The following is an 18,834-nucleotide window of genomic DNA, read 5'->3' as shown; positions in this document are numbered from 1 at the left end:
TGAGCGCCAGGAGGTTTTTTTTATTTTTTTGCGCACTTCCAGAGCACGACCAATTTTTCCTAAAATCCATAAATGTTCTGGGACCCCGGAGACACCCTCCTAATGACTAAGCAATTGGAAGTTTTCAATTGGCTTAAATAGTAAGTAATACTCACCTTCCTAATAGCTCCAGCGTCGGGACCCGGTCTGCAGCAGCGGTGACTACGTCAAGTGTATATGAGTGTGTGTGTGTGTGTGGCCCCCCCAAGCGTAAGTATGCCCCCCCCCCCCGTAACGGGCGCTGGGAGAACTACATCTCCCTTATGCCTCCCTGCAGCCCCTGGTGTCTCCCCGCAGCCCCCTGGACTCCCAGCAGCCCCCTCCCCAGTGAGAACATGGAGGGGAGGCCCCTGGGAGCCGTGGAAATGCCCAGGCAGGCAAGTGTTTTTTTTTTTTTTACGTGGCTCGGGGGCTTTCAACTCTAAAAACCCTGCAACCACATTTTTTTTTTTTATTGGATACCGCAGGTAGCTGGAGCACGGATACCCGCGGTAATCCAAAATTGGGCGGGAGGGCCGCAAGATTGGAACTATTACCACCAGGACTTCTGGTTTCCACGTGTCCATATAAACTTCAATAAGACTACAGGATTTCTGCTCGCTCTTGAAGTGCGAGCAAAAATCCGACTTAAGCGCCGGCAGCGATGCTATTTTCCAGCTTAGCACGGCGCTAACAGCCTCGCGGTTGGTACTTTAGTCAGAGAATGCCGGTTACCGCAAACAAACACTCAGCTTAAGCCGCAGTAACCGACATTCTCCAACTTAAGTAGTTCTATTCAGACATAACAGCGCGGTCAATTGAATAGCTCTGGAAACTTTCCCCGGGACTATTCGGCATTGCTTCTGTGTGGGGTGTGGGATTCAGACCCTAAGCTGCTTAAAAAAATTACTAAAAGCACAGTTCTGATACAAGCAGCCTCACCGTGCCTCGCACCTCGCATCGTTATACTTAATCTGCAGCATTATACCAATTCCTTTGTGACAAAGGTACTAATCTAGTGTCCCTGGTGCACTGTGAGAATCTCTGTATGCAGCTACGGTGCGGATAAGGTGCACAATTTAGGAAAAAGAACAAATTCAAGCTGCTGACACTGAGATGAATGCAGGACATTTGGGAAGGGTCACCCTGTATAAATGTGTCATTTTTTTGTTTTATCGCAGGAAATAAAGTAACCGGGACGTCTGTTTACACTTTCAAGCTGCCCGAAGTCCATTTTCCTCTGGTTGCGCACGGTGTGCAGACCTATTACACAGAGCTGAACACTTATCTCAGTAAAGAGATACAGAGCCTGCCCCCCGAGAGCTCCGCACTGCTGGCCCGGTACTACTACCTGCGTGGCCTGGTGTGTCTGATGCAGGGCAAACTGCTCAGTGCGCTCTCAGACTTCCAGAACCTGTACAAAACTGATCTACGCATCTTCCCCATGGAGATGGTGAGGAAAGTCGTCCTCTTCCTGCCGGAATCCGAGCGTCAGCAGGCGGAACGCAAACCGGAGCTTAAGAGACTCATCGGCCAAGTGCTGGAGAAAGAAAGAGAAGTGACGCGGGCCGACGACCACGTGAAGAAGTTTGAGCTGCCCAGGACGCATCTGCATCTGGAGGATTTTGTGCGGCGGATCCAGGAATCTGGAATTGTTAAAGACAATGATACAATTCACTGCTTGTTTGATGCACTAACCGTGGGTAAGTCAGAGGTTACCTTTTTTCAGTATTGTTTTCTGTGGAAACTATAGTGGATGTAGGTTCAAGCCAGGATTGCATAAAATTGGATTTTAAAAAAAAAATAAAAAATCAAAAACTGCTTTATTTGATTTAAATAGGATTTTTTTATAAAAAATTTTTTTGGAAATAAACGTTTAAAAATTGAAAACGTTTACTTGGGATTTTTTATTACATTTTTTTTTTTTTAAGTAAACGTTTTGAATTTTTAAACGGTTATTTAAAAAAATCATATTTAAATTCCAAAAAAATTTGATTAAAATCAAATAAATCCATTTTTGATTTAAAAAAAAAAATAAAAAAAAAAATACAATTTTATGTAACCCTGGTTTAAGCTGTTACCCACCAGGGCATTATTTCTTTCTATGCTTTGATTTTATTTAGTTTCGTTACTAGTAATATTGGGGTAGATGTATGAACTGCTGAAATGGAGGAGGAGTGGTATCAGCGCCTATTATGTGCGCTGATAACGCTTCTCCCCCATGTGTTAAAATGGGGTTCGGCGTTTAAAGACAGGGGCGCTGCTACAAGACAGCAGCGCCGATGTGCTGGGCTATGTATGAATGGTCCGTGCCACTGGCTTTTCTGTCAGCTGCAGCGGTCGTTGCCCTATCACCACAGGTGGGACAGTACTGTCCCTGCTGCAGCGGCTGCCGACTCCAGGGGCTGCACGCTGCTTGCGAGATCCCGAAAATGCCCATAGCTGGCCGGGAGGTGAGACACAGCGCATCAGCACTAGGCTGATGCACAGTGTACGCAGGCAGGGATCGCCGGAGGGGAGAGTTTTCACTCCCCTACCCTGGCAGATAAGATGTTCACACATCTCATCGGTAGTGTTTCCTGCTTCGTCTCGGTAAAAAGGCAAAGCAGGAAAAGTTATAGCTGCACAATCAGTGCCGCTATAATACATCTACCCCCTTATTCTGACGTGGTAAAATGCAATGATGATGTTCACCACTAGGGGCAGATTATCATATAAAACAGTAGACTACTTGGTTATTACAAATTACTTGTTGACGATTTCTCAGATGTAAAGATTCTCCTGTTTTCTTCAGCAGTACAATGCATACATGATGTGCCTCAGGCCCTGTATGAGCATGCCACCACTTTTGACAACTCGTTCTCTATTTTAATTGGACAAAGATGTATTATGCAAATAACGAGTTGCAGAAAAATTAAAAACAACCAAGATTAAAAAAAATAATAATAAAATGTAGCAGCGTCGAATTAGGCATCTGTTTGCTTTGCCTGTATAGTATATAGCCAGGGGTTCTGAATTCGTCACCCCCTAAACTTTAAGACGGGTTTCATCAGATGGAGCAGAGCTTATTGCAGGGAACGATTGTCCGTGGCTCATATTGGTTTGTGCACTTGTTTGAAATATCCTGATCTATAAAAGGTTGTCCCAAGTATTGAGTAAGGAGGGGGCGTTCATCATGGGGGTCCTCAGTTGCGGGGCTTGGCATGGGACGCCAGACTTATCATCTGAATAGTGCCTGGTGCTAGTGGGTAACGTCTGCAGGATTAGTAATCGATAAGGATAGAGAGCAGACGGTGAGGGAATAAGCAGTTGAGCGCCAGCGATGTCTGGTAAGCCTCAGTAATGGACCCATACACTGTAACACGGAGAGAGCCTGGCATTACACTGCATGCACTGGGCGCGTTGAGTCACCAGGTTACACATTTTATACACTGGAATTATCTCCCTGAGTAGATCGCTGCAATTTGCGTAAACGTGTCCACGGTCGCTTCGTCCTTAAAAAAAGTTCAATCTGCTTACTGAGAAAACGTGGGGAAGACGCAGATGGGGAGGGATTGGTATAAATAAAGATACAGAAGGTAAGATGTTACTTATTGCCCGGGTGGATAAGACCAAACCCATAACTGGAGGATGTCTATGATTTTGGGTAACAATGGAGGGTGGTCAGTGTGACAGAGCTTGTGATGTTGTTTAGTATTTGAAACTCCCAAATAGTTAATCTTGCCCTACCTGAAGGCAGAGGGGCAGTTTCTGTGTCACACGCAATGCGCACGGATCCCACGGATTTCCGCATGCGCCCAAGAGAGAAATCCACGTCTGCACATTGCCCGGATCAGGCATCCGCAGACAGATGGAGATCGGAGTGATCCGCACGTTCGCCGACCACGCGTTCTGTGACATTGGGCATTTCTGGGTGGCGATCAGGCGATTACACTGAACTCTTCAGTCTCCTTGGAGCGTCATAGGAGAATCGTGGGTGTGTAATTCGGCTCCTGCGCTCCATTACTGCGTGCAGATGGAGATGGGATGTATTTTTAGTAGGATCGTTTGTATCCACTAATGATGTTAGCTGGGGACATAAGAACATTCGGCTTTATCTGCTCGCAAAGCACAACACGACTGCATTTCTTTTTCGGGTTCCATAGGGTCCACAGGAATTACCTTGGGGCATGTGGTTGGAGTGATCCAGGCACCAAACAGTTACAAGCTTTAGCTCCCAGGATGCATTGGGTCCTCCTCCATAAATACCCCGCCCCTGGCTTCAGGATGTTAGTTTTTTGTTGGGTGCGCAGGATCAGTGCACCTTGTAGACAGGGGACTGCTTCGGCAATCCCAAGCTTTGTTTTTTGTTTTAAATGCGTAACCAGCGCTAGGCGTATGGATGGATGCCCGTGCTGCTGCTCCATCTACCCCTGCCAGCACCGCAACACCAGTGAGGGAATTGGTGATTTCTACTTCAGGGTCCATAGGGGGTCCACAGGGTTGACCTTGGGGTATAGCTGGATCTGGATCCAGGGGCACCACGCAGTTAAAGCTTTGCTGCTCCCAGGATGCACTTGGGTCCGTCCTCCTCTATACCCCGCCCCGGCCACAGGCACCTCAGTTTTAGTTGGTGCCCGGCCGGAGTCGGGTCACCCTGTCGCAGTGGGGCTGCAGGAGCAGCCCCTAAGCTTTATTTTAAAAGAGAATTTTTTTATTTTTTCAACTTTTTTTACACTTTTAGAGCGGCAGCATCAGACTGTCCTTTAGGACGTCCACGCTGCCGCTCCTTCTCCCCGCTGGCGCCGCGACGCCAGTACAGCTCTGGGGATCGCGGCGGGACCCCAGAGCCTGTACTAGCCGGGCTCTGGGGACTCCCTTGACTGCTGCCGGACGCGACGGGGATCAGGTAAGCGGCGGCCCGCGGATACTTCAATGCAGTCAGGAGCCTCCGGTCTCTGGGGACAGACCGGAGGCGCTAGCAGCGGCGGCGGGCTCCCCCTCAATTGAGGAATACCCCGCGTGTCCGCTAGACCACCAGGGTATCAGGCTGGTAGCGGGACTGGCAACCCGGGGGTTAATTGCTAGCCAGGGGAGGCAGCCTTCCCTGTCTAGCGGCTCCTCCCCTCAGCTCAGCGCGCCTTTCAACTAGGAGTCTGGCGTCGCTGAGCTGCTCTTATCTCTCGGCCACTCCTCCTCTGAGGTCTCCAGCGGCCATCTTTACTGGCACATCGCAGACTCCCAGGCGGTATCAAGTGGACCGGTCCCCCTGTGTACCTCTCCCCTGCTAAAGGACAGTGTACACAGCGCTATAGCCCTCCCAGACACTGAATCTGGGCGGTTGATTGTAGCGGAAGGTGCAGTGAGTACTAACTTTTCTGCATTGTATGTGACTATTGCTAGTGCTGCCTGTCTGTGACTTATTCTCCTTGCTGTCAGCTTATAACTATCCCTTTCCTTCTCCTACGGCCCGCAGGTGTGTGGGGGAAGGGCGTTTTTCTGAGACCCTCACTTATATAAAACACGTATTTGTGGGGTCAGTCACATACTGTTGTGTGCTACACAGTACCATATCTGGGCTGTTGTGTCGCATACTGGTGAGTGCGCGGGTGTTAAAACCGTAATTCCTCTGGTGATACCTATTTCTTGTGATTTACGGTATCATGTCTGATGAGGAGACTGAGCGCTCGGTGGCTCCTGTGCTATTTTCCTGCAGACGCTGTGCTGCTGGAGTTGATGGGGAGGACTTATCTCAGGATGGTCTGTGCGGGCGGTGCCAGCTGGTACCGGGCCCCTCCAACCCCCCTGTATCACAGGACCCTCCTTGGGCGATGTTTTCACAGGTGCTGGCGTCTATTGCGGACCGGTTATCGGTCCCATCAGCGGTCCCTTCTAGGGCGTTGCCGCAGCCCACCATCCCCCATTCCCCGGGGGTTCCACAAATGTTGCGGTCTCCCCCCGGGGCCCAGACTGTGGGTCCTTACTCGGGACTGCCTGTGTATGTGCAGTCTTCCCCAGGGACGCGTCAGTCTGTAGTGCCTTTGCAGAGTTTTGCTCCGACGGCTCCTCCGTCTTGGGTGGATGTTCTATCCAGCTCCGTACAGAGTCTGGCGGCTTCATCCTCGGCGTTTCAGTCCATGTTGCAAGGTGATGTGCCACCAAGGGTGTCTAAACGTCCGGTTGTGAGTTCACTAGCTGCGCAGTTGTCGGACTCGGAAGTGTCCTCAGATGATGGAGAAATCCATGAGGACTCTGACTCTGATGTCATGGGGCAGGAGGTGGAAGCTAAGTCCTCCATTAATATTCCAGCCTTAGTTAGGGCGGTGCGGGCTATCCTACATGTTGAGGATGATGCGCCGGCTCCTAGGTCGAAGTTTCCTAATTTTAAAAAGGCCAAGGTGACTTCAACTGTGTTCCCCCTGTCTGATCAATTATCGGATCATATGGCGGCGGCCTGGCAATTACCTAGTAAGAGGTTCCATCCACAGAAGAGGTTGGCGGCGAACTATCCTTTTCCTGAAGCTCATTGCAGGAAATGGGAAACTCCGCCGGCGGTGGATTCCCACGTTACCCGTTTGATCAAAAGCGCGACGCTGCCATTGCCGTCTATCTCCTCTTTGAAGGATCCCACGGACAGGAAGGTGGAGACTTGTTTAAAGTCCATTTATTCTCTTTCCGGGGCGGTGGCTCGCCCGTCCATGGCTATCTCCTGGGTGGCTAAAGCCATTCAGGCATGGGCCAATGCCTTGGAGGATACCTTTCCTGATGAGGCTCCGGATATCCAGAGAGCGTTAGTGGGACAGATGCGGGATGCAGCTTCCTATATTGGGGAAGCGTCTTTGGATGCCAGCCTGCTCACTTCTAGGGTGTCGGCTGCAGCGGTGTCTGCTCGGCGCTCCCTGTGGCTGAGGTCCTGGAGGGCTGATGCAGATTCAAAAAAGGGTCTGGAGGCCTTGCCTTTTAATGGTGATTTACTATTTGGTCCGGATTTGGACAAAATAGTGGATACTTTGGCTAAGTCCAAGTCGGCTTTTCTCCCTTCGGCCTCTGCGCCGGCTAAAGTGAGGAGCTCTGCCTTTCGGTCCTTTCGGGTTCAGGGTAAGGCCAAGGGCCAGTCCTTCCCGAGACATTCGGCGACCAAGGCCGCACCCAAGCCCAAGAAGCAGGCATGGAGTGCTCGGCGCCCTTCTTCCAAGCAGGAGGATAAGCCTGCTGCCTGATGGGACGGGCCTCTCTCTGGGGGACCCCAGAGTGGGAGGCCGACTTCTCCAATTCGCCCAGTGTTGGCACAATACCACCACGGATGCCTGGGTTCGAGAAGTAGTCTCTCAGGGGTACGCCCTGTCTTTTCGGTTCAGGCCGCCCCACCAGTTTTTCTGTACGAGTCCTTCTCTGGACAAGACCAAAGCTGGTCAGATTCAGGTAGCTATAGAATCCTTGCTACAAGCAGGGGTCATTGTTCCCGTTCCGCAGTCTCAGCGCGGGACGGGGTACTATTCTACTCTGTTTCTGGTACAGAAACCCAATGGTTCTCATCGCCCTATCCTGAATTTGAAGTCTCTGAACAGATACCTCAGAGTTCCCAGGTTCAGGATGGAAACGTTACGTTCCATCATTCTGGCGATGGAACCCGGGGATTATATGGTCTCCCTCGATATCCAGGACGCCTATCTCCATGTGCCCATAGCACCGGCACATCAGCGGTATCTGAGGTTTGCTATCCTGAACCATCACTACCAATTTCGGGCGTTGCCTTTTGGCCTTTCCACGGCTCCGAGGGTGTTCACCAAGGTGATGGCGGTTATGGCTGCCCACCTTCGGGGTCAGGGTCTACGTCTGTTGCCGTACCTGGACGGTCTTCTGCTGCTGGCGAGCTCCCCGGAGGTGCTTCTTCGACATCTCCACCTGACCATTGCTTGTCTTCAAGCACACGGGTGGTTGATAAACTGGAAGAAGTCCTCCCTGATTGCATCACAGCGGATGGTTCATTTGGGAGCCCTGCTGGATTCTCGTCCGCAACGGATTTTCCTGACTCCAGAGAAGGTCTCCTCCCTGCAGCTGCGGATACACAGTTGCCTGAGCAGTTGCCGCCTGTCGGTCCATTCAGCTATGAGAGTTCTGGGGTCCATGGTGTCGACATTCGACATGGTGGAATTTGCCCAGTTCCATTCCCGGCCCCTGCAGGGGCTGATTCTATCGGAATGGAACGGGTTACCTCACCGGATCCGCTCTCAGATGCTGGTGTTGTCCCCGGAGGTTCGGCAGTCTTTGGCTTGGTGGCTTCAGACGGCGCATCTGGTCGAGGGGCGCCCCTTTTGGATCCCGGACTGGGTCCTGCTCACGACGGATGCCAGTCTTCGGGGTTGGGGGGCAGTGACCGGCTCATTATCGCTTCAGGGTCGTTGGTCCGCGGAAGAAGCACTTCTCCCCATCAACATCCTGGAACTGCGGGCTGTGTACAGGGCCCTGCAGTCGTCCGGCCCCGCTCTTCACGGAAGGGCGGTTCAGGTGCAGTCCGACAACGCCACCACGGTGGCGTACATCAACCACCAAGGGGGAACTCGCAGTCGGGCAGCAATGTCGGAGGTGTCTCGCATTCTTGCTTGGGCGGAGTGTCACGTTCCAGCGATCTCGGCAGTCTTCATTCCCGGAGTCCTCAATTGGGAGGCGGACTTCCTCAGCCGTCACGACGTGCATCCCGGGGAATGGTCGCTTCACCCAGAGGTGTTTCAGCTACTCGTGGACAGGTGGGGGCTGCCGGAGCTGGACTTGATGGCCTCCCGTCACAATCACAAGTTGCCCGTTTACGGGTCAAGGACAAGAGACGCAGGTGCCTGTCTGGTAGACGCTCTGTCGGTGAAATGGACGTTTCACCTGGCGTATCTGTTTCCTCCGATATCCTTACTTCCTCGGGTTCTGCGGAAATTCAAGCAGGACGGCGGCATGCTCGTGCTGGTGGCTCCGGCGTGGCCCAGACGTCCTTGGTACTCCGATCTGAGGTGCCTCTCCATCGACGCTCCGTACCTTCTTCCTCAGCGTCGGGACCTGTTGTCTCAAGGGCCCTGCCTTTACCCGGATCTGGGTCGGCTGTCTTTGACGGCGTGGCTCTTGAGACAGCCGTCTTGAGGTCTAGGGGTTTCTCCGGTTCTGTGATTGGTACCATGCTTAGGGCACGCAAGCCTGCTTCCGCGCGGATTTACCACAGGGTGTGGCGCACTTATTTTCAGTGGTGTGAATCCAGAAACTATGATCCGCAGGTGTTTTGGGTTTCCAGAATCTTGGAATTTCTTCAATCGGGTTTGGACCTCGGCTTACGCCTGGCCTCTCTGAAGGTTCATGTGTCTGCTTTGTCCGTGTGGTTTCAGCGACGGATTGCTACACTGCCAGACGTTCACACCTTTTTCCAAGGTGTTCTCAGGATCCAGCCTCCCTTCGTGCCTCCGGTGGCTCCGTGGGACTTGGCGGGTCTTGCAGGGTCCTCCTTTTGAGCCGCTTGAGTCGGTGGAGCTCAAGTGGCTGACGTTTAAGACCATTTTTCTCCTGGCAATTGCTTCTGCCAGGAGGGTTTCAGAATTGGGGGCGCTTTCCTGTCGCTCCCCTTTTCTGATTTTTTACCAGGACAGGGCGGTGCTCCGCACTCGTCCTGAGTTTTTGCCCAAAGTGGTCTCAAAGTTCCACATTAATCAGGAACTTGTTGTGCCAGCTTTTCAGTCACCTGATCTTTCCGCTGGTGAGGCTTCCTTAGATGTAGTCCGGGCACTTAGAATCTACGTGGACCGGACTGCTTCGGTTAGGAAGTCGGATTCTTTGTTTGTTCTCTTCAGTTTTCACAAGAGGGGTTGGCCTGCCCGTTGGCTTCGTTCAGTTATTTGTGAGGCTTATGCGCAGGAGGGTTTACCTGTGCCAGCCTCTGTTAAGGCTCATTCCACTCGTTCTGTGGGTCCCTCTTGGGCTGCTAGACGTGGCGCCTCCGCTGTTCAGCTGTGTAAGGCGGCTACTTGGTCTTCAATTCAGACGTTTTTGAGGTTTTATGCGTTTGACACCTTCGCCTCTCAGGATGCATCCTTTGGGCGCCGGGTACTCCTTTCAGCACAGGAGCGTCCCCGCCCTTAGTTGAACTGCTTTGGGACATCCCCAAGGTCAACCCTGTGGACCCCCTATGGACCCTGAAGTAGAAAACAAGAGATATGGTAAGAACTTACCTTTGTTATCTCTGTTTCTACGAAGTCCATAGGGTCCACAGGGCGCCCGCCCTGACGCACCTGGCTTCAAATGGGCTGTGTGGCTGGTCACCGGTTTTCCGTCTCCCATTTCTGTGAGTATGGTTTCTTGTGTGTTCCAGTCTTCCTTCTCTCTGTTTAGTCTCCTCCTCCGGCCTTAGCTGCTTACCAACTGAGGTGCCTGTGGCCGGGGCGGGGTATAGAGGAGGACGGACCCAAGTGCATCCTGGGAGCAGCAAAGCTTTAACTGCGTGGTGCCCGTGGATCCAGATCCAGCTATACCCCAAGGTCAACCCTGTGGACCCTATGGACTTCGTAGAAACAGAGACAACAAAGGTAAGTTCTTACCATATCTCTTGTTTTCGGCAGGCGCCAGCAGAGTTTCACTAGACGCTGGGCCCGGGACTGCAGCTGGAAGACACTGGGGTTCAGGTAAGGTGGCTTCCCGCTTGCAGGGAACCACGTGGCAGTCCGTACCTCTGGCAGTGGAGACCTGCCGGAGGCTGCTGTTGTGGTGAAATCAGGGATGACTGCTTCTCCCACTAGACCCCCGGGGGATATCATTCTGGCACCGGGGACAGTGGCGGCTGCCATGTAAAGAGCCAGTGTGCCCGGTGGGTTCATACAGCCTAGGGGAGGTAGGCTCTCGCCGGCAGCCCCTCCCCCAGCCCAGATGCCGATCCAGAGACAAGGGGCCTGATTCAGAGCCGTTCGCTATTTGTGGTCGTTCGTTCAAAAACAAGGGGTGGCTATTCAAATGATCCGTTCGCAAATTGCAGTCTGTTCCCACCTCTAAGTCTGAACGAGCGAGCAAAACATACGCTCGTTTTTTTGATGAAAACGCCCCCTGGCCGCACGCACCATACGTCATGTCCGCTATTTATTAGATTAATCGAGTACATCGTACAGCGTATGAACTGCTCGCTATTCTTGTGGTTGGTGTTTTCAACCGCTATTTTGCGAGCAGTTCTGAGTTAAAAAAAACCAAGTGACGTGGTCAATGACGCTGCTGTATTAATTATGCACTCCCTTAAAACGCCAGTTTTGACCTTTAAGCACGCCTGCGTTCGGATCTCCACTCCCCGTTTTCAAGCACCTTCCCCTGTTACCACCCACATATGCCTCATTCTGTCACTCAAAATAGCAGGCCCTCGCTATATTGCGTACCAACGATTTTCGGCCGCACTGACTGGTTCGCGCATGCGTACTAAAAACTGTACGCATGCGCAGATGTGCGAACATCGCTCGGAACGAGCGTACTGCCGCTAGCGAGTGGCTCTGAATGAGGGCCTAGGTTCCCTGCGTCTGGGTTGCTCCTCACTGCCTCCCTGGTACGCCCAGAGACCACTTTCAGGTGCTCTACTGTAGCTGCGAATCTCAGGAGGTTTGGTGGCCAGGTTATACAGAGCTCAATATGCTACTAAGCTTTTGTGCTTTTCGTAGTTATAACTATGACTGCTATTTCTCCTCATAACCCTCTACTACAGGTGTGTGTGTTGTTTTGGGGGTGAACACTGTCACATTGTATTGTATTGTATTGCATAACATTACCGTTATGTCTAAGATAAGGAAAAGCAGGAGGCTAAAACCCCTGTGCTGGTTTCATGTATGGCCTGTCAGACGGGCTTGTCCCCCTCAGGATTTCCTACAGAATGGATTGTGTGGTCACATCATTCCAGCCTACCAGCTCCTGGGCAGGAACCAACTTTTGGCTTCCTTTTCTCAGATTATGGCGCAGGTTGTTAACCGTTTATCTACACCCACGCCGACCCCTACTATGGGGTACCCTCAGCGGCTACAACTTGCGAAGTTCATGTCTCCTATGCATGCGTCCTAGAGATGTTTGACCACTCAAGTCAGAGTATTGCTCTGTCCCCCGCTGCATTTCAGTAAATGCTGCAAGCAGACAGGCCAGTAGTACCTAAAACCAGAAGGCGGTCGGCTTCCCATCGGTCCAAGAGGTACAGGGCTCCTCTTAGGAGTCTCTCTGAGGCGAGGAGGACCATCTAGCAGCAGTGGATGTTTCCTCCTTGATTAGGGCGGTCAAAACTATTTAAACCTAGATAGTGAAGAGCCAGAATCTAGGAAGGCTCCGGTGTTCAAGCGCCAGAGGGTCATTAAGGCTGAGTTTCCCAAATCTGAGCAACTCACTCTGAACTCATGGGGGAAACATGGAGTTTTCCTGATAGACGATTCCATGTTATAAAGAAGGTTACAGTTTATTACCCCCTCCCACCTGACGAATGTGCTAAATGGGAAGTTCCGCCTACTGTGGATGCTAATGTGGCACATCTGGTTAAGAGCACCACATTGCCCATACCATCTGCATTCTCCCTTAAGGATCCCACGGATAGAAGACTTGAGGCCTGTCTCAAGGTGGTCTTTTTTCTGTCGCGAACGGTTACCCGCCCGGCCATGGCCACGGCCTGGGTATCAAAGGCCATTGAAGAATGGACAGGGGCACTTGAAAATACTCTTCCAGAGGCTTCCAGGGAGCTGCTGACTATTATCTCCTATATCAAGGAGGCAGCCTCCTATTTGGGGGGGGCAGCATCAGACGCCGCTATTCTGGCTTCTAAGGCATCAGCTACCTCAGTTGTTGCTTGCACAGCCCTTTGGTTAAGGGCCTGGAAAGCAGATGCAGGTTCCAAGAAAGCTCTGGAATCTCTGCCGTTTACGGGAGGCATACTGTTTGGCACAGAATTGGATAAGATTGTGGCTACTCTGGGGAATCCCAGGGTGGGGGGCCGACTTCTTCAGTTTTCAGATACCTGGCATCAGACAACAACAGACGCCTGGGTCCGAGAAGTGGTCTCTCGGGGGTTCACCCTTACTTTCGGGAAAAGTCCCCCACAAAGATTTTTCTGCACTACCATGGCTAAGGCCTTGGTAGACTCAAAAGGGGGGGGGTCCCTTTTGGAGTCTACCAAGGCCTTAGCCATCCAGCAGGCCATTCGTTCCCTGCTGGGTTCAGGGGTGATAATCCCAGTTCCGTTTGATTAGCAAAGAAAGGGTTATTATTCCAATCTATTTTTGATCTAGAAGCCCAATGGGTCCCACCGGCCTAATCTGAAAGGCCTCAACAGCTTTATCCGGGTGCCCAAGTTCCGTATGGAATCTGTTCGGTCAATTGTTCTGGTAATGGAACTGGGGGGGATTTTATGGTGTCCTTGGACATTCAGGATATGTATCTACCAATTACGCCTTCCCACCAAAGGTTTCTGCGGTTTGCTGTACTGCAGCAACATTTCTAATTTCAGGCGCTGCCTTTTGGTTTGTCAACAGCCCCGCAGGTCTTTACCAAAATAATGGCAGTAATGACTGCCTACCTCAGGCGTCAGGGAGTCAGAATACTGCCATATCTGGAAGACGTGGCGCAGTCTCCAGATGTATTACATCATCATCTCAGACTGATGATTGCCTGCCTACACAGACATGATTGGATCATATATTGGAAAAAGTCGTCTTTGTCCAGTACAGCAGATGGTGCATTTAGGTGCACTCCTGGATTCTCTGGCACACGTGGTCTTCCGTCCACACTTATCTCAAATTTTGCGTCTTTGATATTTTGCCTCTCAGGATGCTTCCTTTGAGTGCCGGATTCTCCTTTCTTCTAAACAGGAGCGTCCCCACCCTTAAGAGAACTACTCTGGGACATCCCCAAGGTCATTCCTGTGGACTCTATGGAACTCGAAGAAGAAAATAAGAGTTATGGTATAACATACCTTTTGTTAACTCTTTTTCTTCGAGGTCCATAGGGTCCACAGGGCACCCATCCAAATGCACCTGGTGCTTATTGGGTAATCTTTTTTTTTCCTTTTTGTATTTCAATGATTCCCTGTTGGTGTTTCTGGTGTACAATTGTCCTTTCTTCTCCTCTTTCCTTCTCCTGCCTTGGGCTTGGTAACAAACTGACTGTAGCCAGGGGCGGAATATATATGGAGGAGGACCCAGTGCATCCTGGGAGCTAAATCTTGTAACTGTTTGGTGATCACTCCAACCACATACCACAAGGTAATTCCTCTGGACCCTATGGACCTCGAAGAAAGAGAGTTAACAAAGGTATGTTATACCATAACTCTTATTTTTATTCTGGTGTGAAATACCCCCATGTGTCCTAATCTTGCCATAATTTAATTCCATGATTATTTGGCTCAGCGTTTGCCTCTATAAGCTCCTTTTTTGTAACCTCTCCCTGTGCCGCATCCAGTTATTGTAGGTTTGTTTGCTTGTAAACCATCTCCATCTGATTCTCGCCCACAAGGTCACCAGAAGCAGATTGACCCCGATATCTTCAGGGATTTCTACACTTGCTGGAAAGAAACTGAAACGGAAGCTGAGGAGGTGAATCTGCCGTCTATTGTCGCCAAGAAGCTAGACCAGAACGAGTTTGTGTACAAACTGTCCTGCTCGGTGAAGACCAACCTCGGCGTGGGCAAGATCGCCATGACTCAGAAACGCCTCTTCCTCTTGTTAGAGGGAAGACAGAGTTACGAGGAAATAGCTATATTTAGAAACATAGAGGTGAGTGCACCTGGGGGCCAGAAGTGGGATGTCAGGAGGTGCCCAGATTAAACGACTATAAACAGTCTACGCTGACTCCTCTCCTGCTGTCTCGCTGGGGCTGTGATTGGCTGCAATAGATTTCATGACTGTCTGTTTATTATTATTTATTACCAGTTATTTATATAGCGCACATATTCCGCAGCGCTTTACAGAGAATATTTGGCCATTCACATCTGTCCCTGCCCCAGTGGAGTTTACACTCTATGGGGTCTATGTACTAAGCAGTGATAAGAGACAGAGTGAAAAGTGATAAGGTGCCAGCCAGTCAGCTCCTGTCATTTTTCAAACTCAGCCTGTGAGATGACAGTTGGGAGCTGATTGGCTGGCACCTTATCACTTTTCACTCTGTCTCTTATCACTGCTTAGTACATAGACCCCTATATTCTCTACCACATTCTGAATGCCGTATTATGGGATATCACTCCCTAACATACAGCTGGTGCAATGTGCAAAGTCATATCTGCATTAAAGTACGTTTCTAAATACAAAGTGTTAAAAGTGTATCCGACCCTGTGTTACACACACATGCAGATGGTTAAAATAAAAATGTATGTTATTATTTTGTCTGAGATGTCACCAATGCCTCACAGATGTCTTTCTAAAACAATATTTGGTATAATATGCCTAAAATTTAGCTTTTTATTTTATTTATAAATATGCCAGAAAATTGCTTTTGGTAGAGGTTTTAATAACCAACAAGAATTAAACATTTCTTTTGAACACTCTTTTATGACGAAAAAAGTTTCCACGGCAAAAAAACAAATGTTTCGTCCTCTTTTGGAAACCGACTAAAGGCCCCTTTACTTGTTCACTTGTGATTTGTCATCGCATTTGGATCGTTTTCAGAACAATCTTTCTCTATACGTCAGTATGTCCGCCATTTTTGTGAAGTCGAGTATTTGAACTGTTTGCTCTCTTCTGTAGGACGTGAAGATCTCCACCTCGGCCTTCCTGCTGTTAAGGATTCCAACGCTCAGAATAAAAATCTCCTCGAGGAAAGATGTGTTTGAAGCGAACCTGAAAACAGAATGTGACCTGTGGCATGCCATGATCAAGGAGATGTGGGCTGGAAGGAAGATGGCCGACAGTCACAAGGTCTGCGCTTGGGTCACGGGTGTAGGCGGCCTGTGGCTCTCTGCCTGTGGTGGGAATGCAAGTGGGATCATGTTCCACCAAGCTAAGGTTGTCTCACATCTACTGGGGAGCCGCAGGTTGTCTATTTCTGATCTATGGGAATTATCTGTCTGAAGTAATGCATTGGGGCAATTTAAAGTGGTGTTAATGGGAACTGGCTTCCCTTCCTGTTACTCACTGTGGAATAACTATTTCCTCATGTGTTTTTGAGCGACACTGGCAATATGGGGGAGATTGCTGTGGCTCCACGTGTTTAAATAAAGTTATAAATAAAGTTAATAAATAACAAGAGATATGGTAAGAACTTACCTTTGTTATCTCTGTTTCTACGAAGTCCATAGGGTCCACAGGGTGACCTTGGGGTATAGCTGGATCCTGGATCCTCGGGCACCACGGAGTTAAAGCTTTCAGCTGCTCCCAGGATGCACTTGGGTCCAACCTCCCCTATACCCCGCCCCCGAGCCACAGGCACCTCAGTTGGTAAGCAGCCCAGGCCGGAGGAGGAGACGAAACAGAGAGAAGGAAGACTGGAACACACAAGAACCATACTCACAGAAATGGGAGACGGAAAACCGGTGACCAGTCACAGAGCCCATATGAAGCCAGGTGCGTCAGGGCGGGTGCCCTGTGGACCCTATGGACTTCGTAGAAACAGAGATAACAAAGGTAAGTTCTTACCATATCTCTTGTTTTCTACTTCAGGGTCCATAGGGGTCCACAGGGTGACCTTGGGGATGTCCCAAAGCAGTCCAACTAAGGGCGGGGACGCTCCTGTGCTGATAGGAGAACCCGGCGCCCAAAGGATGCATCCTGAGAGGCAAAGGTGTCAAACGTATAGAACCTCAAAAAGGTCTGAATGGAAGACCAGGTGGCCGCCTTACAGAGCTGAACAGCAGAGGCGCCACGGCTAGCAGCCCAAGAAGGGCCCACGGACCGAGTGGAATGAGCCTTAACAGAGGCTGGAACAGGTAAACCCTCCTGCATATAAGCCTCAATAATAACAGAACGAAGCCAACGGGCTAGAGTCTGTTTGTTGGCAGGCCAACCCCTCTTGTGAAAACCAAAGAGGATAAACAAAGAATCCGACTTCCTCACAGAACTAGTCCGGTCCACATAAACCTGGAGTGCCCTTACAACGTCTAAGGAAGTCTCCCCAGCCGAAAGATCAGGTGACTGAAAGGCTGGTACAACAATTTCCTGATTAATGTGGAACCTGGAAACCACCTTAGGCAGGAAATCAGGACGAGTGCGAAGCACCGCTCTGTCCTGATGAAAAATCAGAAAAGGGGGACGACAAGAAAGCGCCCCCAAATCTGAAACCCTCCTGGCAGAAGCAATTGCCAAGAGGAAAACAGTTTTAAAAGTTAGCCACTTGAGCTCCACTGACTCCAAGGGCTCAAAAGGAGGACCCTGTAAGGCCCTAAGAACCACCGCCAAATCCCACGGGGCCACAGGTGGCACAAAGGGAGGCTGGATTCTCAAAACACCCTGGAAAAAGGTGTGTACGTCCGGCATAGCAGCGATCCTGCGCTGGAACCACACCGACAGACCAGACACGTGTACCTTCAGTGAAGAAAGACGTAATCCTAAGTCCAAACCGGACTGAAGGAAAGCCAGAATACGCGAAACTCGGAACACCTGGGGATCATAGTTTCTGGCCTCGCACCACTGAAAGTAAGTGTGCCACACTCTGTGATAGATCCTCGCGGAAGCAGGCTTGCGCGCCCTCAGCATGGTGGTAATAACGGAGCTAGAAAAGCCCCGAGACCTCAGGACGGCTGTCTCAAGAGCCACGCCGTCAAAGATAGTCGACCCAGATCCAGGTGAAGACAGGGCCCCTGAGACAACAGGTCCCGCCGTTGAGGTAGGAGGTACGGAGCGTCGATGGACAGGCTCCGCAGATCGGAGTACCACGGCCTTCTGGGCCACGCTGGGGCCACCAGGATCAGTGTGCCTCCGTCCTGTTTGAACTTGCGCAGGACCCGAGGCAGCAGAGATATCGGAGGGAACAAGTAAGCCAGTTGAAACAGCCATTTCACCGACAGCGCGTCTATCAGACTTGCGCCTGCGTCCCTTGTCCTTGACCCGTACACAGGCAGCTTATGATTGTAACGGGACGCCATCAGGTCCAGCTCTGGCAGCCCCCACTTGTCCACGAGTAGTTGGAATACCTCTGGATGAAGCGACCATTCCCCGGGATGCACATCGTAACGGCTGAGGAAGTCTGCCTCCCAATTGAGGACTCCTGGGATGAAAACTGCCGAGAGAGCTGGAAGATAGCGCTCCGTCCAAGCCAGGACGCGGGACACCTCCGACATCGCAGCTCTACTGCGAGTCCCTCCCTGGTGATTGATGTACGCCACCGTGGTGGCGTTGTCCGACTGCACCTGAACGGCCCTTCCGTGAAGAGCGGTGCCGGACGACTGCAGGGCTCTGTATACTGCCCGCAGTTCCAGGATGTTGATGGGAAGAATCGCTTCCTCCGCCGATCAACGACCCTGAAGTGACAAGGAGCCTGTCACCACCCCCCAACCCCGGAGACTGGCATCTGTCGTGAGCAGAACCCATTCCGGGATCCAAAAGGGGCGCCCCTCCAGGAGATGCGCTGTCTGCAGCCACCAGGCTAGGGACAGACGCACCTCCGAGGACAACACCAGCATCTGAGAGCGGATCCTGTGTGGCAATCCGTTCCATTCTGAAAGAATCAGCCCCTGCAGGGGCCTGGAATGGAACTGGGCAAACTCCACCATGTCGAATGCCGACACCATGGACCCCAAAACTCTCATCGCTGAGTGCACCGACACTCTGCCACTGCTCAGACAACTGTGAATCCGCAGCTGTAAGGAGGAGACCTTCTCTGGAGTCAGAAAAGTCCGTTGCTGACGAGAGTCCAGCAGGGCCCCCAAATGAACCATCC

General features: G+C 51.0%; 1 protein-coding gene across 1 annotated transcript in view; it reads left to right on the top strand.

The window, feature by feature from the left end:
* The window catches only part of DENND3 (DENN domain containing 3), a 95,379-nt gene that overhangs the window by 52,106 nt on the left and 24,439 nt on the right, over window positions 1–18,834 (top strand). The window contains exons 13-15 of the mRNA XM_088465834.1: window positions 1,200–1,721; window positions 14,482–14,741; window positions 15,708–15,878. Of these exons, the coding sequence (XP_088321960.1) occupies window positions 1,200–1,721; window positions 14,482–14,741; window positions 15,708–15,878 (953 nt within the window). The remainder of the gene's footprint in view (window positions 1–1,199; window positions 1,722–14,481; window positions 14,742–15,707; window positions 15,879–18,834) is intronic.

This window comes from Taudactylus pleione, unplaced genomic scaffold (genome assembly GCF_031769625.1).
Source record: "Taudactylus pleione unplaced genomic scaffold, aTauple2 ptg002172l, whole genome shotgun sequence".
NCBI lineage: Eukaryota > Metazoa > Chordata > Amphibia > Anura > Myobatrachidae > Taudactylus > Taudactylus pleione.
This window is presented reverse-complemented; position numbering and strand designations above follow the sequence as displayed.